A 22,701-nucleotide genomic window follows, 5' to 3' on the forward strand; every position below is an offset into this window, starting at 1 on the left:
TGTGCTGCAATTCAAATAATTATTTTAAAACAAATTTGATGGCAAAAATATTATTTTCTCACTAAACACAGTGCTACCTACCTTGACTGCCTATGAGGCCTTCCCTTTCCTGTTCTCAGTTTCTTGCAAAATTTTCCTTTCTTTTCAAAATCAATCAGGGTTCATCTGAAATGGAGCCCCTGGATAAGCCATCTCCCTGGATACCTGCACCAAGTATAAATCTGCTCTCTTCCAGTATCCAATGGTACCCCTTTTATGGTATTCATCACATTTTGCCTTATATACAACTGTGTATAGTAATTTTAATTCCCATTTTATTCTAGGTTTGATGAAAATAGAACTATGTCCCCATTCGTTTCCTATTAAAGAGTCTATAACAACATTTTCTCAAATATTAACTGCAACAAAGTAACCATTATGTATCTACTCATTTAAAAATATACTAGACTAGTATATTCTGACTGAGTTATTTATAACAGTTAAGAAATACATTTGCAATCTCTGTTCATAGCAACAAGCTGTCAGGTCTCACACTTGCTAAATTCATCAATTTCTTTCTTTTTTCGGTACTGGGATTGAACCCAGGAACATTTAACCACTGAGTTGCATCCCCAGCGCCCTTTTTATTATTTTGAGACAGGGTCTCACTAAGTTGCTGAGGTTGGCTTTGAACTTTCCATCCTCCTGCCTCAGGCTCCTGAATTACTGGGATTATAGGTGTGCATCACTGTGCCTAACTTCATCAATTTCTTTTAAAAGTAAAAAAAAAAAAAAAGAATCAGGCTCAATATAGATCGATCTATTTTTTCTTACACTTTTAAACTACAGAGAACCTATAAGGAGGGAAGAGTATTAGATTTAAGGAATGAGGAGGAGCCAAGCATAGCTTGTGGTTGCTTTGATCAAGATAATGCAGTAATATTTCTTCCCAAAGATTTGCTGCCAATAATTTTGTAATATACAAATACCAAGGCAAATGCATTCAGATGACTGAATATTCATTTCTTAACTGTGCTAGTCAACAATATCAACACATCATTCATATAAGAGATAAAGAATACTTTACTAGTAAATTTAACAACAAAACAAGAAACTAACATCTTGTCTAACATTTACCTAAAAAACAAAAAACAAGGAGTTGAAAATGTTGTTATGATTTAAATACACCAAAAATCAAGGAACTGAATATTCAGGATTCTCAGTTAAGGACACTGTGCTTCAAAACTTCAGAAAATTCCATAGATAAATATTTAAAACATACCTGTCATCCAAAACAATAATGATTTCACCATGTTTAAAGGTGAGTTCATTGTCCTCAACAGCTTCAAAATCGTATAAAGCTCTCACTTTTTGTGCAACCTTATTATTTAACTGAATTTCTGCAGATGGATATAAAGATTTTGTCTCTGTGTGTTGTTGTTTCTGCTCTTGCAAAGATAATTCAATAGCTGGTTTGAAAAATTAAAATGCAAAAAAAGAAAACATAAGATAGCAAGGATTAATTCTGATTTTTAAAAAAGTTTAAAAAGAAATATCAGATAAGATAGTTAACAATAAATCAAATGAATATTTTATTTGTCCAATTAAATGCTAAACAGTTAATTTTCTGTGGGGCAGGGAAACACGACATTTTTAAAATAGTTTTTGCTCATTCCTTATTATCACAGTCTGTCATATACAGCAGCTATTATTTTTATAGCAAACAGATTGTGACATTATAATATGGGTAACTTTCCATATAGGACAAACTGTGAACACATTTCTGTGTTTGACTCATAACTTTGGCATTACAGAAAAGGTGAAATGTAATCTCTCCAAAGGTAGGACATTAAATACATATTACTGAAAAGGAAAATGAATTACATCCATCCTGTCATTTTTTCCCCTTTACTTAAGACCCTGATTTTTATATTTGAGCTACCTCAACTAAAAGCACACCTAGTTTTATTATAATTTTTATTTCATTAAAATTTTCAGGTGAGGATATTTTAATTGATGCTAAATTATACATGCTTGATCATTTTACCTTTAGCTATGTCTTCATCTTCTTTGTTTTTGTTCAATGATGTTCCATTCTTGGCAGCAGCTGAGACAGTCTGTAAATGTATGAGTAAAATGAACATAAGTATATTTTCAAAGGAAACACAAGCACTATAATTACTTGCAAATGCTAATTTTAAAAAATACTGATATAACTTGAGTTTCATTTAAAAGTCAAGCACTTTATGACAATTTTAAGTAACTGTTTTCAAATACTAAAACATCAGAGTTTTCAAGAAAAAAATTATAAGTGCACAAAGGGCACAAACTGGCTTACTTTTTTTTGGTATATAACACAGAACTTGGCATAAAGAAAGTACTTAAAAATTTATAGAATGAATAAATGTGAGTCTTTCCTGATTACACTTCCTGATTTCAACTGAGATATCTTCTTCAATGAGAGGTGCTCTACTGCTATTGGCATAGAGCTACAGAAGAGATACCAACAAGAAGTCATAAATACTGAAGGGGAGAGAGAAATCAGGTACAGTTCTAGGAATACATCTGAAGTCCTCTTCAACTAGTTGATGATGGTGGCTTTCCACTATAGCAGAATAAAGAAGGTAATGCTTAAATTTAATGGCATATAAAGACAGATATCCAGAACTATGAACCACCAATCAGTTTTCTTTTTTCCCAGTGCTAGGCAAGCATTCTACCACTGAGCCACCTCCCTAGTACTATTAACTAGTTCTTTAACACCAATTTTTGAGAACAATATGTAGAAAGGGCACAACAGTTGCTTTTTATTACTTATAAGGCATCTGTCTCAAAACTCAACCCTGTATCTTTAGGTCTAAGCGGCTAAACCTAAAGCTGCTTTGTCTCTTAAAATCTAAAACAAAAGAAAATATAGTATTCTCCTCCTTAATTTCTTTCTCTAGCCCACAGCTTAATATTAACTGGAGGGAAAAAAGACACTGACAGCAAAGCAGTCAAGACAATGGTTTCCCACAAACTTAAAGAACTAGCCCACTCCATGAGTCATTATTCCTGTCTCCCCTTCCTGCCATCCTACTATTTCCTAGCTCCCCCATGCCAAAATTTCTAACTTTATAGATCCACTTTCCAAAGTTCCAATATAGAGGAAAAACACTGAACAATTAGAATGTCTACTAAATGTAAGGCACTATGTTAGATTGTCACTTCAAGAATGGAGGTGGGAAATGATGATCAAGACATCCCTTGCCTAGGGCTGGGGTTGTGGCTCAGTGGTACAGCATTTGCCTAGCATGCGTGAGGTACTGGGTTCAATCTCTAGCACCACATAAAAAAAACTAAGTAAACAAAATAAAGGTATCGTGTCCATCTACAACTAAAAATATTTTTAAAAATTTTTAAAAAGACATCTCTTGCCTATAATCTTTCATATAAAATTCATACTTCAAACTAGTATAGGCCAATCATGAATCTGAATGAATCTCTCACCTGAGAACCTGCCGAAGGAAAAGTAATTCCTTCTTCTTTCATAGATTTAATAGTTGCAGATATGAGACTAAACTGGGGATCCTTCTGAAATTCTTCTGACCATTCCACCATTAAAGATTTCAGTTTTTCACATACTTTAGGATGAGCCTTTTAAAGAAAGGGGGAGGGGGTGAAAAACCCACTGTAGTTAAAATAAATACCAAAATTATTTAACTAACAGAATTCTCACCAAAATTCTCTTTAATTATATGAACATCAACAAAAATCTGGCAATACCTGGTGTGAATAATTGATAGATGCCTATTTAGACTGCAAGATAGAGTTGTTCCATGTAAAATCACCCTTCTGGAACATTAATTTCTAAGTCTTGGATGACTAATAAATCCCTCATATTTCAAGGCTATATCCTCTATGTTTCTTCAACATTCTCTATATTACATTATGATTTTTATATCAACTTGACTAAATTTCTGGGATTTTTACCACTAAAAACATGAGAATGGTGCTTCTAAGTGTCTGTCTCAAAGAAATTGGTAACAACCTTATGAGGGCCCCCTCCACTCTGCTCTAAGATTAAAATCCCCTTTGCTCACCAATGCTGATGGGAGTCAACATAGAATGGTAGTTAGAGGTAGGAATCTAGAGTCACAGAAACCTAGATCTAAATCTTGGCTTGCCACTTAATAGCTGCATGACCACAGAAAGTTACTTCCCTTTAAGCCTCAGTTTCTGCATGTATAAAACTGGAAAAAGAGAATCTAACTTCCAAAAGTGGTGAGGAACATTAAACAAGACACTATCCAAAATGGTTAAAGCAGTGACTACTTACTAGATCTCAAAGATTAGCTAAATTAACAACATAAATTCCTTAGGGAGAAAAAAGATTTTAGTGCTATAAAATTTTTTTAAATCAAATTTCTAACAAGAAGCTTCTTTTCAATTTATCTAAAATATTTATTTAAATTTATAATACATTATATATAATTAAAATAATGAACATATATTTTTAATGACTTAAATTTCTTCTCTTTTGAAAATTTACCTTATTTTTTATCACAGCACGTACTTCTGTTGCAAAATCACGGGAACACACTTCTAAATGAAATATCTTTCCACAGTTTGCCACACAAGCCCCAAGAAGCTATTAATTAAAATAAAAATTAATATATAAATGTTGAAATATTATCTTCCTTATTGAAATAAATGTCATTTTCATAATTTAGTCAAATAACATGATTTTTACTCACAGTTAATGCCTGCAGAGCAACATGAGGAACCTTATGATTTACCCTTTTCATGATGGCTTTTAGGCAATCCTTTGCTCTAAGAAAAAAATGGAGAAAGTTAAGTATTTTTTAACAATTTTAACTCCAACATTAAAAAATATAAGAAATTTTCAAGCAAATAACTTTAACTTTACTTTGTTAAGGAATAAGTCTATAAATTTATGATTTTACACACTCTTTTGCTAACAAACTTGTAGATCTTTAAAAAAAAAAATTGTTGTAAACATTGTATAGCCCCAAATCAAGAGACAAATCATTCCACAAAATGTCAGTCAACACAAGAGAACCATATCATACTAATTCTCTCTTCATTTCTTCGAGACAAAGAGCTTTCAGACAGCAAATTCTTCTCTTGAAAAGAATTAGTACAATGTACATTCTTTTTTTTTTTTTTAAAGAGAGAGAGAAAGAGAGAGAGAGAGAGAGAATTTTAATATTTATTTTTTAGTTTTTGGCGGACACATCTTTGTTTGTATGTGGTGCTGAGGATCGAACTCAGGCCGCACGCATGCCAGGCGAGCGCACTACCGCTTGAGCCACATCCCCAGTGCCAATGTACATTCTTAAAAGGTTCACATGAAAAAGCTGAATATTGTCAGGCACAGTGGTGTACACCTGGAATTTACTCAGAAGGCAGAAAGATCACAAGTTTGTAGCCAGATGAGCAACTTGGTTAAGACCCTGTCCTAAAATATAATTTAAAAAGGGCTGGGGGAGTAGCTTAGCATTACAGCACTTTCTAGTATATGTGAGGCCTCAGTACTGCAAAAAAGAAAAAAAAACTTAAAGAGTTTAATGTTAAAAAAATGCTTTCACAATTTCTACACTTTTAGTGTATAATCAGCCTGCATAATTACCATACCTTCCTGAAAAGCACTCTATAAATTTTGGAGTTTTTTTTGGTACTGGGGAATTGAACCCAGGGGTGTTTTGCCACCAAGTTACATCCCCAGTCCTTCTTATTTTTTTATTTTGAGACAGAGTCCCCCTAGATTGCTGACAGTCTTGCTAAATTGCTGAGGCTGGAATCAGACTTGCAATCCTCCTGCCTCAGTCTTTTGAATCACTAGGATTACAAGCGTGGGCTACCACGCCCAGCAGCATTCTTTTCTTACATTCACCTTTTTCATCAAAAGACCTATTTACCTTTTTACTATGGAAAGACTCTCATATATGTCTAAGTATAGGGAAATTCTCCCAGTAACTAATCTATTCATTTTTATAACATGTGTCCCTATTGTGTCAAACCTTTAATTACCTATGCCAACATAGCTCAAGTTTTCAGTTGAACTCTTTTCCATTTGCTCTTTCAGGATAAGGTTAATCTCATAAACCCAGCCTACTGGCTCTCTCTACTTTATCTCTCAAAATTAAACAGTTTCAATAACAGTTAAGTTAAATAATTTTGTTAAAACTAAAACCTCGATTCACTTTCAAAGTTGCATCATGAAGACACACAGGTTAATTAAGCTCCTAAATGTTTACTGAGTATCTTACCCATTAGGAGTGGTTCCAACTTTGTCACATATGTCCATAATAAGACTCCAATCTTCCGTGGTGTTGTACTCATTTGTGGCTTTTTCTAAGATATATTAACATACATGATAATTAGTGTATAATTTTGTGTTACAAAACACTTAAAACCAATAAAGGCACAATAGTTAAGAAGCCCTACCTCTTCTCTTGCCAAGAAAAAAAAAAAAACTACAGAAAAACTTCAGAAGATAGAGAACTTCTACTAACTTCAATTTTAAAATTATATAATTAAATATTCTCAGGTATGGTATATTTTACTGATAGTAAAATGCCTCCTAAACAACTAAATAAATTATGCATCATCAATATTCCTGTCAAATTCTAAATTGGGAGAAAGCTTTAAAAATGTATCATCATAAGGAAATATTTATTAAACTGTTCAATGAATCATTTTCAATAGCAAAACAAAACAGATTAATGAAATACAGTAAAGTCATGCAATGGAATGTAAAAATGATATGCAAAATGAAATGTGCAAAAATGCATGAATATCACAATACAATGATTTGCTTGGGCTCATAATAAGTAGCATTAACTTATAATGAGAAGTCAAAAAAAGTTAATCACTGAAGAATTTCTAACATTCACGTCAACTTTTAAAAAACAGCTTTAACTCACATACCAATACAATCCACACATTTAAAGTGTACAGTTCAATGTTTTCAGTACACAGATTTGTGCAACCATCACTAATAATTATAAAACATTTCATCACCCTCCCCCCCCAAAAAAAATCTGCACCCACTGGCAGTCAGTGTTCATTCTGTTCCATATCAACTTTCCATCCCTACACATTCACCTATTTGGGACTTTTCACATGAAGAAAATTATGTATCGGGGGCTGGGGATATAGCTCAGTTGGCAGAATGCTCGCATCACATGCACAAGGCCATGGGTTCAATCCCCAGCACCACAAAGAAAAAGAAAAGAAAACCATGTATCATGTATCTTCTTGTGTAAGAGGCTTGTTTTATAGCATATTTTCAAAGTTCATACATGTTTTATCATGTATCAACATTTCTTTTATTGTTGCATAATATTCCATTGAATAGATATAGCACATTTTATTCATCCAATCAACAGTTTATGAACACCTTGGTTTGCTTTTTCTTTTAAACTTTTTGGCTAATATAAATAAATAATACTGCTGCTATGAACATTCATGTATAAGTTCTTATGTGGGCATACGTTTCATTCTCTTTGACACATGGCCCTGCTGGGTCATATGGTTAACTATTTAATTTTTTAAGGATATGGCAAATGGTTTTTCAAAGTATCTATAATATTTTACATTACCAGAAGTAGAAGTAATATCTGAATATTTTCCCTAAAGTTTTAAAATATTCAAAACATTTATATTTTTATTTGGTGGGGGGGGGTAATTGGGAATTGAACCCAGAGGCACTCTATCAATGAGCTATATCCAAAGACCTTTTTATTTTTTATTTTGAGTCAGGGTCTCACTAAACTGTTGAGGCTAGCCTCAAACTTGTGGTCCTCCTGCCTCAGCCTCCAAGCTGCTGGGATTACCAGTATGTGCCACCACACCAGATATACCCTGCATTTTTACAGAAACACACAAAGATAGTTAAGAGTAAACATGCATAAGAATGCTAAACATTAAACTAGAGGGGGGAATCAAAAATAGATTACACAGTGGCTTCTGTTTATTAATTTGACAGTGTACATCTAGAAGTTCTTTATTTTATTCTCAAAATCTTTTTTGTAGTGTGATACATTTCACGATCAAAGTAAAAATTAAACAGCAAACTGTTATAAAAATGATTAGAATATGACTGAATCATTGTATTTTCATTGTATTGAATCTTATAAAATTTCAATATGAATTCATGCAATTATTTTGGATAATGATATTAAAAAGTAGCCAGGCCCAGCGGCATATAGGTGGCAATCCCAATGTCATGAAAGGCTGAGGCAGGAGGATCACAAGTTTGAGGCTAGTCTCCACAACTTAGTGAAACCCTCAACAAACTAACTAAATAAAAAGGGCTAAGAATATAAATATAGCTCAGTGGTAGAGCATCACCGGGTTCAACCTCCAATACCAAAAAGCAAACAACAATCAAGAGATATACAGACACAGACACATATATATGGTAACACCCTAAAGAATTTTATGTGCTGGGAGTATAGAGGTGCACCCGAGGCCCTGGGTTCCATCCCAGCACTACGAAGAAAAATAATAATATATATATGCATTTTCCCCTCTAAACTAATATATCCTGTAATTTCAAACACAGTAAAACCTACACACACACACACACACACACACACACACACACACACACACACACAAATACATAGGAAGAATATATGAATCCAGAATAATGTTCTTTTTTATGGCAAGGAATAATTTTTTTTATTAAGAGCTTTATAGTTATACATAGCAGCTGGGTTCATCCTGACAAATTCATATATGCATTAAATTTGATTTCAGTTCATGATCCCACTGTTTCTCTCCCTTTTCTCTCCCTTCTCACATTCTCCTTCCTCTACTCTACTAGACGCCCTTTCACTTGTCTAATAATTTATATTTGATTGGTTCTTTCTACCTATGCATAAAAGTGAAGTTCCCTGTGGTATATTTATATATACACATGATTTTTTAAGAATTCATTCTGCGGGCTGGGGATGTGGCTCAAGCGGTAGCGCGCTCGCCTGGCATGCGTGTAGCCCGGGTTCAATCCTCAGCACCACATACAAAGATGTTGTGTCCGCCGAAAATCTAAAAAATAAATATTAAAAAATTCTCTCTCTCAAAAAAAAAAGAATTCATTCTGCATTGCTTCCCCTCTGCTCTGCCTTTCCATCTCCCCCTTCTACAATATTGATCTTCCCTTTATGTTATCCTATTCTTCCCCCCCCCCCCACTTTATTTTACCCTAGCTTCCGCATATGAAAGAAAACATTTGACCCTTGAGTTTAGTTTTTAGCTTGGCTTATTTCACTAAGCATGTTATTCTCCATTTCCATCCATTTACCAACAAATGCCATAATTTCATTCTTTTAATGGCTAAGTAGAAACTAAACACACATACATACACATCACCATTTCTTAATCCATTTATCTACTGATGGACATCTGAGTTGATTCCATAATTTAGCTATTGTGAATTGTGCTGCTATAAACATTGAAGTGGCTGTATTGCTACAGCATGCCAATTTTAGATCATTTGGGAAAATATCAAGGAGTGGGATAGCTGGGTCATATGGTGGTTCCATGCCTAATTTTTTTTTTTTTTAAATCAAGTCTTGCCATTTCTTTTTTTTAGATTTTTTTTTTTTAGTTGTAGATGGACACAATATCTTCATTTTATTTATTTATGTGGTACTAAGGATCAAACCTAGTGCCTCACACATTCGAGACAAGTGGCTCTACCACTGAGCCACAACCCCAGTCCCCAGCCTTAGTTTTTTGAGGAATTTCCATACTGCTTTCCAGAGTGGTTGTATTAGTCCATCGTCCCATCAAGTATACCTTTTCCCCCACAACCTCATCAGCATTTATTATTGTTTATGTTCTTTATCAATGCCATTCAGACTGGAGTAAGATGGAATCTTAAGCATAGCTTTGATTTGCATTTCCCTGATTACTAGAGATGTTGAATATTTTTTCATATATTTGATGGCCATTTGTGTTTCTTCTTTTGAGAAGTTTCTGTTTAATTTTTTTGCCCATTTATCGATTGGGTTATATATATTTTGGTGTTAAGTTTTTTGAGTTCTTTTTATATTGAATATCAATCCCCTATTGGAGGAGTAGCTGGCCAAGATTTTCTTCCATTCTGTAAGCTCTCTCTTCATGCTCTTAATTGTTTTCCTTGCTGTGCAGAAGTTTTTTAGCTTGATGGTATCTCACTTATTAATTCCTGGTTTTATTTGTGCTTTGGGGGTCTTGTTAAGGAAGTAGGTGCCAACACATATAAGGGAGTGTTGAACTTATGATTTCTTCTAGCACTTGCAAGGTTTCTGGTCTAATTCCTAAATCTTCTATCCATTTCAATTTGAGTTTTGTGCAGGGTGACAGATAGGGATCTACTTTCATTTTTCTACATATTGGTATCCAATTTTAAAAAGAAAAAGAAGCTTAGAGAATAGCTCTATTTTCCAAGAAGGAAAGAGAAATCAGTTAAATTCAGTTAAATGTTGGAACTCACTTTTTAAAAAACCATGCAAATGGCCTAACACTACGGATAGAATGCAAAAACACATATTATTTTAACATGATGAAATGGCAAATCCGTAATATTGGAAAAGTAATATATTCTTGCCTCTTTTAAGTTTTAGACCCAAGTACCAATTATGAAGGTAGAAGAATATCAGGTCCAGCTTATTTCCTGTAAAAAGAAGAATTCTACATGGAAAATCAGACCTGATTATATTTTTTAAAGGTTTTAAATGCTTCCCCACCCCACCCCACTCCCCTGTACTGAGGATTGAACTAGAGGTGTTTTTCTACTAGCTACTACATTCCCAGCCCTTTTTATTTTATTTTGGCATAGGTGAAAGTTTCCCATATTGGCCTGGAACTTGCAATCCTCTTGCCTCAATCTCCTGAGTAGCTGAGAATACAGGGATATGGCACTGTATCCATCTTAATTATGTCTTAATTACATATTTTATAAATTCAACGAATTCAAAAAGAAAAAAACATCAACCAGTCCCTTTTAAAATCATGATGTATCTTTGTAGACTTTCTTTTTTTTTGGGGGGGGGGGTGTCAGGATTTGAACCCAGGGTCTTATGCATGCAAGGCAAGCACTTTACCAACTGAGCTATATCCCCAGGCCTCTTTGTAGACTTTTTTCTATACATGTAGATAACAAATAACCCTTTCCTGGTTAAATTATGAACAAGATGAGAAACAAAAGAAATAATAAAATAAAATAAAATATCAGGAGTCAACCAAGCAAATAGACTTGCTACTGTGAACCACAGTAATGGGCATGCCTTAGCACCAGACAGGGGCAAGCCTCTCCCTACAGGGGAAAGCCTCTGCAAAAACTCATCCACAGAGAAGTAAATGCATAATCACTCAATGGAGATTCCATCTCACTTCAGTCAAAATGGCAATTATCAACTGCCTGCCTGAGTCCCACGCTGGGAGGGAAGCAGGAAGACATCATCCTCCTTTCCTAGCCCACCCATCAGCCATGTGTTTCAGGGTGGGTCTGGCTTGGTTCTCCCCCACTCTGCCTGCTAAGGAAATGGCCAGGGAGCTCCAGGGAACCCAGGCCCACTGCTTAGGTGGAGCTGGGGCTAACAGGCAGGACAGCGAGAAAACCCCAACAGTTCTGGGCAAGGAGGGAGGCCACGGCATACAGTAGTAACTGGATGTTCAGGATGAATATCGTGCTGGTGATGGCCTACAGGAGCCTAGTATTTGTACTACTATTTATTTTTGTGAAGAGGCAAATCATGCGTTTTGCAATGAAATCTAGAAGGGGACCTCATGTCCCTGTGGGACACAATGCCCCCAAGAACTTGAAAGAGGATATTGATATTCTACTATCCAGGATTCAGGATATCATGTATGAACCCCACCTCCCTGCAGATGATGATACAAAACTGCAACTGGAAAGTCAGGAAAATCAAAGTTGCTACAACTACCTCTATAAGCTCTGGATGCTATCCATACTTCTGAGATCCCATTTCATGCTGAATTTCCACTCCTACTTGCTAGATCTGGAAAACACTAGTACTCTTTTCAAGGGTGTGTAGAAGGTACTTATCAATACCCTGCTGGATGGATATGAGACAGCTCACAATGGGACATGGGTGTTTGGCCCGAGAGAGTACCTGTGCTATCAAGAGGCCTGAGTGAGTTGGCCACTGTGGTCAAAGCAAGAATTGGGAGCTCTCAGCAACAGCACCAGTCAGTAGCCAAAGACCTAACTCAGTCCCCTGAATTCTCCCCAACTTCAATCCAAATTACATACCTTCCCTCCAGTCAGAGAAGAGTAAATGTGCCAAGCATTTCTTGGAATTGAAGAGCTTTAAGGACAACTATAACACATAGGACAGCACTCTGTGATGGAGCTGAAGGATTCTCGCTGCAGACTGAACCAGACAGCTGTGGTATTCAAAACAGGCTGTCTGCTGGGCAGCCCTCAGGAAATCTGGCTCAGCAGGCCCAGACTGTGTTAGCCAAAGCTCCTGTAGTATCCAGGGTTCTTAAAGTCGTAACTGAAAGGTCATTCCCCAACTCTTTATTACAGGCATTTTCAGAATATCAGCTAAGATTTTCCCCCCCCAGTAGAATTTTTTTTTCTATATTTGAGTTCAGATGTCATTTCCATTTCTGTCACAGCTTTCTTTAAAATCTTCAATTGTTTTTGGCCATAGTTCACCTATTCCAGCCTATTTAATCCCAAATGTGAAAGGTATCTTCATGTCTATCCTATTGTACTCAACTGAACGAGAACTGCTTGATTTTAGGGTGTCTCAGAGTTGTTTGGTAGAAAAGGTGGACAGAATTGGGGATAGAGCAAGGAAGTAGGTGGTATGTGGAACAACCTAACCTGACACTCCACTTAAACCAGGATGTGTTGAAACATTAACACAATTTTCCTCGTGTACAAGGATCTGCCCTTTTACCTTCATTCAATCTCTGTTGTGAATAAATGAACAAAAGGAAATGTTCTGATACCTGGAATAATCTACGCCAAGATACAAGATGATCATAGAGCAGTGTACTGGTCTGGTTTTATGGATTTGTTATTTAATAAAATGAACTATTAAAAAATAAAAAGAATGGAAATTATCAAGAATACAAATAATTAAAAAAGAATGAAATTATGGCATCTGCCAGTAAATGGAAGGAAATGGAGAATATTAAGCTAAGCAAAATAAGCCAATCCCAAAGAACCAAAGGCCAAATGTCTTCTCTGATATGCCGATCCTAATTCACAATGGGGTTGGGGGATAGAGGTGATTTGGACTAGACAGAGGGGAGTGAAGGGACGGGAGGGGACATGGGTGGTAGGAATTATAGTAGAATGAATCTCAGATTATTACCCTATGTGCATATATAATTACATGTTCTGTGTAACTCTACATCATGTACAACCCATAAATGAGAAGTTATACTCCATTTATGTATGATGTGTCAAAATTCATTCTACTGTCATGTCTAATTAGTATATATTTATATTTTATACATATATATATGTATGTATATAAAGAATACAAGAAACAGTAAATATTGGCGAGGATATGGGAGAAAAGGTACATTCATACATTGCTAGTGGGACAGCAAATTGGTGCAACCCACTCTGAAAAGCAGTTCGGAGATTCCTCAGAAAATCTGGACTGAAACCACCATTTGCCCTGTTATCCCACTCTTCAGCATATGCCCAAAGGATTTAAAGTCAGCATATTATAGTGACTTGGCCACATCAATATTTACAGCCACTCAATTCACAATAGCTAAGCTATGGAGCTAAACTAGGTGCCCTTCAATAAATGAATGGATAAAGAAAATGTGGTACATATACACAATGGAATATTACTACTCAGCTATAAAGAAGAATGAAATTATGGCATCTGCCAGTAAATGGATGAAACTGGAGACTATCATGTTGAGTGAAATAAGCCAATCCAAAAAATAAACCAAAGGTCTAATGTTCTCTCTGATATGCATCTGCATCAGAGATATGCTAACACACAATAAAGGGGAGGGGAGGGAAGAATATAAGTTTATTGGATTTGACAAATGGGAATGAAAGGAAGGGAGGAAGGATGGGCATGGGAAAGACAGTAGAATGAATCAGACATAACTTTACTATGTTCATATATGAACACCCAACCAGTGTAACTCCACATCATGGTCAACCACAAGAATGGGATTTAATTAGAATAAGTTATACTCCATGTATATATGTCAAAATACACTCTATGGTCATGTATATTTTGACATATATATTGTCATGTGTATTTTTCAGATTAAAAAAAATTTTTTTAAAGACTTGAGGAGGCAGCAGCACAGGCTCTGAGTAACAGAACTGAAACTCAGAGTTAGAAAGTCTTCCCCATTAATTCTGTGATCACACGAAATGTATCTTTTTGAAACTTAGGTTTGCACTTATAAATATTTCTCCATGTTTATAAATATAGATTTATATCAATACTTTTAACAGCTGCATGATGTACCATTGTAGCGGGGAGGGAAAGGCAGCCAGAGAAGGAGAGAGGTGAAGAGAATGGGCACAAAATCAAGCTGGTGAAAAGTTATCCGCACACTATGATTTTATATCCATTGCGTACTCAGTCTCTTTCTTTGTTATGGATAACATTCATATCAGGCCCCATAAGGACCAAATATTAAAATCAAAGGAGGGTAGAATTTTGTGCATAGGCCTTTCTGTAGCTACTTCACAGCATAATACTTTATCTTGTTTATTGTTTGTCTCCCTACCCAGGAAAATTAATATAAGCTCCATTCTGGCAGAAATTTTGTTACCAATATTATTTCTAGTACATAAAACAATATCTAGGGCCATAGTAAATATGTTCAATGAGTAAATGAATAATGCTGGCTGCTCCTCCATGCCCTATTATCCTGGTTAACAATAGTTATAATGTAGAAAACATTAGAGCACTTTGGAATAAATGAAGCAAAAGATCTATGATGTTCAGTGTAACCGTGGAGAAGCCTATACAAAGTTCTAGACCAGCTTCAATATTGAGCAGACAAACATCAAAGGGACTTTAGGACCAAGCTTCAACAGCAACACCAAGTGGTAGGTAGTAAAAGGCAGCAGTGCACATGGGCTTCTGCAGTTCCAGGTCTCTCCTTGCTTCTCTGCCAAGATTCAAGTAGGAGACAGAGTTAAGCAGTGAAGACAATATGCTTCAGAGGGAGGCAAAGGAGTGTGTGTGTGTGTGTGTGTGTGTGTGTGTGTGTGTGTGAGTGAGAGAGAGAGAGAGAGAGAGAGAGAGAGAGAGAGAGAGAGACACTGGTTTTGTATTCTGCATCTGAAGAGAAAATCACACGTATTATATATAATTTACTGGTTTCATGCTACTCTTTCCTCTTAAGGTGAAGTTTTGTTTCTTTTTGCTGTAGGACATTACCATACTTTCTTTTTACAGTATTACTTGACATCCTGTTTGAACTACCTTAAGATTAAAAATTCACTCAGATTATCTTTTGTATGTATGTTATTTATTTTTTTCCATGTAAATCTTTAGTGAATATGAATTTCATTTGGCCTATCTAGAACTTCACATATGGTATAAGGTAGGAATAGAAAAATGTTAGCACAAATTTTTGGTCAGTGGTTTCAACATATAAGAATCTACTCTTTGCTCATGAATTTGAGAAACTAGCATCAGGAACTACCAAATTGCAAGTACCCAAGTGTAGGAGTACAAACACAAACACACGAACACACACACAATTAAATTTTAGACTATCTAATAACCCACTCAGTTCTACTAGAACTTTTCACAAATATTTTCATTTAAGACATGTAATTCAATCAAATATGAAGCCTATTGTGACACCCCCAAATGCCTTCCGATAATTTCAAAAGTATAGGAAAAAACATTGTTTACTTGATTTGATTTTCATAGAAAATGGAAAAATCCTGATTTGAATGCTCTGTCAAACCTAGTTTACTCTTTACAAATAAAGGACTCATAATTATTCTTTTAAAAAAGTATAAAATCTGAAGACTTTATAATGGCCTGCCAAAAAGGACTTCATTTTTCAAGTGAACTGAATAGCAGTTAAATTACGTACTCAGTAGTATTTTAAACTCCTGGAAAATTTTAAATATTATAATTAAGAAACCATTCTTTTATAGCATGTACTGTGCCCAGTCTTGGAGCCATACCTTTCATTATCCTGTGTCAAAGGCAAAGAGAAGGAGAGTGTTGAAAGAGCCCGCCTAGAGCCTAAATTCTAAACTGTCAGGGTCGGTGGGTGTAAATCATAACATTTCATCACCAGGCTTTGATAGAAAGCCTCAAATACATTGTAAAATAGTTCAGAAAGACTCTAACAATATCATATGAATCATTCCATCAATAACTACAAGCAACAAAAAGGCTCCCCCTCTACACAGTCCCATTATGTTCAAAACACAGCTCTAAAAAGAATCCAAATCTCCACAAAACTTTTAATAAAATAGGCTCTATCGATAATGAAAAAAATTTTTATAACTACACAAAACAAGAATACCTGTAAGAAATCTTTAAAGTTCCTCCTATTATGTTAGGAAATAAAAACTGAGGACTGGTCTTCTGCTTCCAAGTCTGACAAAGTATCTGGTATCATACTTGCTATCCTACTAAAAACAACTATAAAACAAGTCAAAATAGATAAGGCTACTATTTTCAGAAAATGAATAATAGGCAGTGCAGTTTTGAGATCTTTGAGGGAAGAGAAATATGAAGTGAACCTCTACCTGTAAACACTGTCCTATCCCAACACAAGGAAGATGAGCCCAAGTAGAAGAACCAGGAGACAGAAACCAGTCTTCTAAGCACAGGAATTTGCCACAAGTTCTTTTTTTTTTTTTAATTGGTTGTTCAAAACATTACAAAGCTCTTGACATATCATATTTCATACATTAGATTCAAGTGGGTTATGAACTCCCATTTTTACCCCAAATACAGATTGCAGAATCACATTCACATTTTTACATAATGCCATATTAGTAACTGTTGTATTCTGCTGCCACAAGTTCTTGGTCAAGAGTTGAACTACACACACACTATTTGAGTCTAGGAGGTCAACCAGAGATCACCTACTATGCAGCTGAAAGTTCATATCCTAGGAGTTATCCTGCCTATTAAGGACTGAAGTGTTTATGTCCCTTCCAAAACTCCTATAATGAAGCCCCAATCCTAGTGAGGCTGAATATGGAGGTAGGGACACTCTGAAGGTTAAATGAGATCATAACAATGGGGCCCTCATCCCAAGATAAACCTACTTTTAAAAAGAGAGACCATGCCAAGGGATGTAACTCAGTGGCACAGTGTTCACGAGACCCTGGATTTGATCCCCAGTAGAAAAAATTTAAAAAAGATAAACAAGAAGAGGAGAAAGAAACAGGAGAGGAGCAGGAGGAAGGCAGGGAGACCAGAGAACTAAGGCACTGTCTTCATGTGCATACACCAAACAAAAGCCATATGACAACATGGGTTGGTGGGGGGAAAGACTGCCTCCAACCCAAGCAACCCAAAGGAGGAGCCTCAGACACTAGCCCTTCTGGTTCCTTGATCTTAAGACTTTCATTACCTAGAACCGTGAGGGAACAAATATCAAACCACTCAATCTATGGTATGGTATGATATAGTATAGTATGTCATATGGTATTTGTATGCTTGCATGTTTAGCCTGATTGACCTAACTAAAGGCAAAGAGAACACATCAGACATTTAGATATAACCCTCCAAAGGCTACACCTTAGAAGTAAAAGTCCTCTAGAATTTAAAAAATTCAAAGTTCATAATTGAAATGGGCCTGCCTTACAAAGAATAGAATCAAGCCTGACAAAACCTAAAAGATCCTTTAATTAAACAACTTACCCAACAGAACAAAACTCAATACCCTTTACAGAAAGACCATGTAATCCAGCCTCTCTAAAAGAACAATCAGTGTCCAGCATAAAAGTAACAATTAATAGATATGCAAAAGACTGCTCCATAGTCAAAATAGTAGTTAACAAAAGTAGATGTCAGTATGATCCAAATAATAGAATTAGAAAAATAAAAAGAATCTTAGAGCAATCATTACACATATTTTCAAAAACTTAAGGTACAATAAGTTAGTAGACAGTAAGTGCTCAGCAGAAAAAACAAACTATAAAAATGGAATCTCTGAACTGAAAAGTTCAAAATCTTAAAAGTCATTAAGTGAACTTTTTAAATCTAAGATTGTAGAAGTAGGCTTAGGAAACATGAATAGAGGTCAATAGAAGTCATAAAATTTGAATAGGAAGAAAGGAAGATTGAAAAATAACCAGAATCTCACTGTGCTTTTAAACTTGCTAAGGAACAAATTACCACAAAATTAACAATGCACTATTAGCTCATAGTTCTGTAATTTAAAAATGAGATAGGTTCTGTAAAATTCTATGCCCATGGGATTATAAGGTTTGTTGTTGGAGTAAAAATGTTACTGAACTATAAAAATTGGAAATAATCTAGAACAATTTATTCAGCATATTATCTAATCACCACGTATTTTTATTTTCCAGCCACATGGAAAATAACAGAACATATAGATAAAATTCTATAACAGAAGACAACATAAAATTTTCTGATGATATATCAATGTCTTTAGACATAACTGAAAGTAATGCTTAGATTTTTGTCTTAATTCATTTTGTGATGCTATAACAGAAATCTTGAGATTGGGTAATTTTCAGAAGAGACATTTACTTCTAACATTCCTGGAGGTTAGAAAGTCCAAGACTGAGAATCCTGCATTTGGGAAAATATTCTTGCTGCATTGTCATATAGCAGAAGATGGAAAGGCAAGAGAGCAAATCACTCCCATACGCACCCCTTCCTTTTTTGGTAACGGGGATTGAACATAGGGGTGTTTAGCCAATGAGCCACATCCGCAGATCTTTTTTTTCTTTTCTTTTTTTTTTTTTTTTTTTGGTATTTTAAGACAGGGTCCTGATCTCGCTAAATTGCTGAGGCTGGCTTTGAATTTGCAATCCTCCTGCCTCAGTCTCCGAAGTTGCTGGGATTAGAGGCATGGGCCACTACACCCAGCCATAAGCCCTTTTTATAGTGGCATCAACCACTCTTGGAAGCAGCGCCATCATGACTGAAACACCTCCCAGAAGCCCCAACTTCCAACATGGGTGCACTACGGACTAAGTTTCCAACAGATTAAATTTGGGGGACACATTCAGAGCACAGCAATCTAAGGGGGAAAATATAGCTTCATATGTATTAGTTGAAGAAAACCCAATTCAAAAAAATGTTACAATTACACTATGAAAACAGGGAGAAAGAGTAAAAAAAAAAAAAAAAAAAAGACATTTTTTCTTTCCCCACAAGCAGAAACACTACAATATGGAAAGCAAGTAAATGAAAGAATTCATTCTGGGATCTAACAGGTAACCATATTTGACAGCTTCTAAAGACAGAATCATGCCCTTGAACCACTTTATTATAAACTAAACAATTATTTTAAAATGTAAGAACCAAGGGGTGTGGCAGCACACACCTGCAACTCAGGCTGAGGCAGGAGGATCACAAGTTCAAAGCCAACCTCAGCAATTTAGCGAGGTCCTAAGCAACTTAGTGAGACCCAGTCTCCAAATAAAATACAAAAAGGGATGGGGATATGGCTCAGTGGTTAAGCACCCCGGGATTCAATCCCTGATACCCACCCCCAATTTTCCTAGTTTGTGAATACATCATACATTTACGAATTATGATTGTTATTTTATAGACACAATTCTTAAGTAGTTAAATTTAGATTAAAATATTCAAATGTCCAATATCTCAATCTTATAGATTATTACATTTCACCTCCTTCTCTGTCTCCAATGATAATAACCATACTTAGCATTCTGTAGTAATTAGGTTAAACAAATACATTTTCTCATTAATCTTCGTTTCCATTTAATGTTCTTATTTGGGTAAACTTTTATGAGTGTATTTCTTCAGTTTATTCTGGGAAAAGGAGCAATATAAATCCTACTTACACTATGAATACCTTCAAAAACCAACTTACAATCCTGAGAACTGGATAATAGATAATTTAGTTAAAAATATTAATAGCAATTAAAGTAATAGCTTTCAGTATTTTACATACTGAAATATTTCAGTATTTTACATAGGCTAAATCATTTATTCTCCCACAAAATAGAGGATTCCCATTATATAGATGAGGAAACAGGTACAGAAAAGTAACTAGCACAAGATTATAAAGTCAGTAAGTAGAATAACAGATTTCACTCTGAGCAGTCTGGCTCAGGGTATATGCTTCAGTTTCAAACCACTTACTACACTGCCTTTCCCCCAACAAGTTAGTTTTCAGTTTCCCTATGTGTGAACATCTTAAACATGCAGAATAGGACAAATTCAAGTTCAACTCCTGTTTATAAGTGAAGGACTAGGCAAAATGGCATAATTAACTCCATTTATTAAAACATCATATAATAACATGATATATTTAAGAGCTGCTTCTGGTAGAATTCAGAACAGTGATTGCCACTCTTTTTACATTTCTCATGTCATCACCAACATGTTTTACAGGGACTAGGAGGAATTGGGAGTTAGGCATATAGAGCAGATTAGAGGAAAGCAAGGGGGGGGGAATCAAAATCACCTTGTATTGCTTTTTATTATTTAAAACCACCTGTTAAAATGAAGGCAAAAAAAGTCTAGAGGCAGATTCTATATGTGGGCAAATTTACTTTCTTCTTGGCTGTTTCTGCCCAAATGTCCTTTGTAATCCTGTTAGGTGAGAATCACAACCCTTCTAAACTCCACATACACTCTTACATTAGAGAATTAGAATTCTCTCTACAGAACAGGACAGAAGCATAAATAAGTACAATTTCTATTGTAATAGGCCTATCAGGAAGCATCATGTGTAAGACACTAATGGCTAGGAAAAAGGAAAAATGAATCTATAAAGAAGTCACTAACAGGGGCTGGGGATGTGGCTCAAGCGGTAACGTGCTCGCCTGGCATGCGTGAGGTGCTAGATTCGATCCTCAGCACCACATAAAAATAAAAAATAAAGATGCTGTGTCCACTGGAAACTAAAAAATAAATATTAAAAAAAACTCTCTTAAAAAAAAGAAAAAAAAGAAGTCACTAACACCTCAAAAAAGTCACAGATGAAGAATCAAAGTGGATAGGCTGGAGGTAAGTGTATGTCCTCTGCAGACTGAGATGATCGGCATACTGTGTGTGTACCTGTGGAGTACCTGCACAGCACCAACTAAACAGGGAAGACCTGTCTTCTCTACATTCAGCTCCAAAACTTACTAGTGTAAGAACTTTTTGTTACCTCAGCTCTGACTCAAATTTGAATCTATGTTCTCATTTGTAATATGGAAATTAAGATGGCTTCATGCTTAAAAGAGGAGTTGTGAAAATTAAAAGAAAAATGAGCAAAAGATTTAAATAAGCACTTTGAAAGAGAGGATATACATTTAGAAAATACATACATATAAAGGTGCCAAACACCAATATTTGTCAGGTAAATTCATTTTAAAACCACAATGCGATACACACTTGAATGGCTAAAAAAAATTTAAAACTACACTATCAGATACTGATAAAATTATGACATGAAACTGAAATAATAGTGGCTAAAAATAAATAGGTGGCTATTTCAAAATAGCAATAATTTTCAGGGGATAATAGACCATTCCCTGATATCTGTCACAATGACCTTCGATTTCTATATTAAATACAAACAGTTATTATTAGGTAACAGATTCAAATAAAGCAATAATATTAAAAAAAGTTCTTCTTCAGCCTCCACTTCAAGTATTTAGCATTACCAGGAAAACTATAATACTGAACATGTAAGATTTCTTTAAGCAGAGCTGCCAAGAACAAGAATTAAATATCTGTTTAGTGCAACTGAACTAAAATTAAGTCACTACAATTCTCAAGTTGCAAACTAGTGCTCCATATGGAACAATGTTTTGCTTTCTGTTTTCTCTTTTGTACTAGGGACTGAACACCCAGGTATGCTTTACTACTGAGCTACATCCCTAGCTCCCTTTTTAAATTTTGAGACAGGATCTCGATAAATTGCTTAGGACCTCACTAAGTTGTGAAGGCTGGCCTCAAACTTTCGATCCTCCTCCCTTAGCCTCTTGAATTGCTGGGATTATAGATGTGTGCCACTGTGCCTGGCCATACGGGAATATTTACTAAGAAAAGAAAAAGCTCACGTTTTCAATTGAATAAAAAGTTTACTAAATAGCCAGTCACAGGTGGCACATACCTGTATTCCTAGTTACTCAGGAGGTTGAAGCAGGAGGATCATCAGTTCCAGGTCAGTCTGGGAAACTAAGCAAGACCCACTGCAAAATAAAAAACAAAAATGTCTGTAGGGAATAGCTCAGTAATAGAGCAGCCCCAGGTTCAATCCCCAGTACCATCAAAAAAGTTTTTTTTTTTAACTAAGTAAGATTTATATCCTACATGCATTCATTTAAAAACTACACTTAAAAACTACACTAAATAATGCCAAGGGCAGTGACATGAAAAGGCTAAGTCAGGAAGACCACTTAAGCCCAGGGTATTCAAAATCAGACTCAGAAACAAGCAAAAGCCCATTTCAAAAACAAAAACAAAATACGAATAAAACTTTGCATAACAAAATTTTATAATTCTTCATCATTTCATCCTTACCGCAACCCCTCCCCCACAGTGCTAGGGATAGAAC

General features: G+C 35.4%; 1 protein-coding gene, 1 long non-coding RNA gene and 1 pseudogene across 3 annotated transcripts in view; 2 read left to right on the forward strand and 1 right to left on the reverse strand.

Moving 5' to 3' along the window:
* Positions 1 to 22,701, forward strand: part of LOC308630847 — a 499,668-nt gene that overhangs the window by 342,036 nt on the left and 134,931 nt on the right. The gene's annotated exons all lie outside the window — the stretch shown is intronic.
* Positions 1 to 22,701, reverse strand: part of STAM2 (signal transducing adaptor molecule 2) — a 49,928-nt gene that overhangs the window by 20,325 nt on the left and 6,902 nt on the right. Inside the window, exons 2-7 of the mRNA XM_081262070.1 lie at positions 6,252 to 6,336; positions 4,716 to 4,791; positions 4,511 to 4,609; positions 3,469 to 3,615; positions 2,027 to 2,096; positions 1,262 to 1,448 (exon numbers count right to left, since the gene is read on the reverse strand). Coding sequence (XP_081118196.1) covers positions 1,262 to 1,448; positions 2,027 to 2,096; positions 3,469 to 3,615; positions 4,511 to 4,609; positions 4,716 to 4,791; positions 6,252 to 6,336 — 664 coding nt within the window. The remainder of the gene's footprint in view (positions 1 to 1,261; positions 1,449 to 2,026; positions 2,097 to 3,468; positions 3,616 to 4,510; positions 4,610 to 4,715; positions 4,792 to 6,251; positions 6,337 to 22,701) is intronic.
* LOC308631222 (protein C1orf43 homolog) lies at positions 11,670 to 12,330 on the forward strand (annotated as a pseudogene). The gene has a single exon. The product of its transcript is annotated as a protein C1orf43 homolog (transcript).

Source organism: Spermophilus citellus (genome assembly GCF_964194105.1).
Source record: "Spermophilus citellus genome assembly, chromosome: 11".
Lineage (NCBI taxonomy): Eukaryota > Metazoa > Chordata > Mammalia > Rodentia > Sciuridae > Spermophilus > Spermophilus citellus.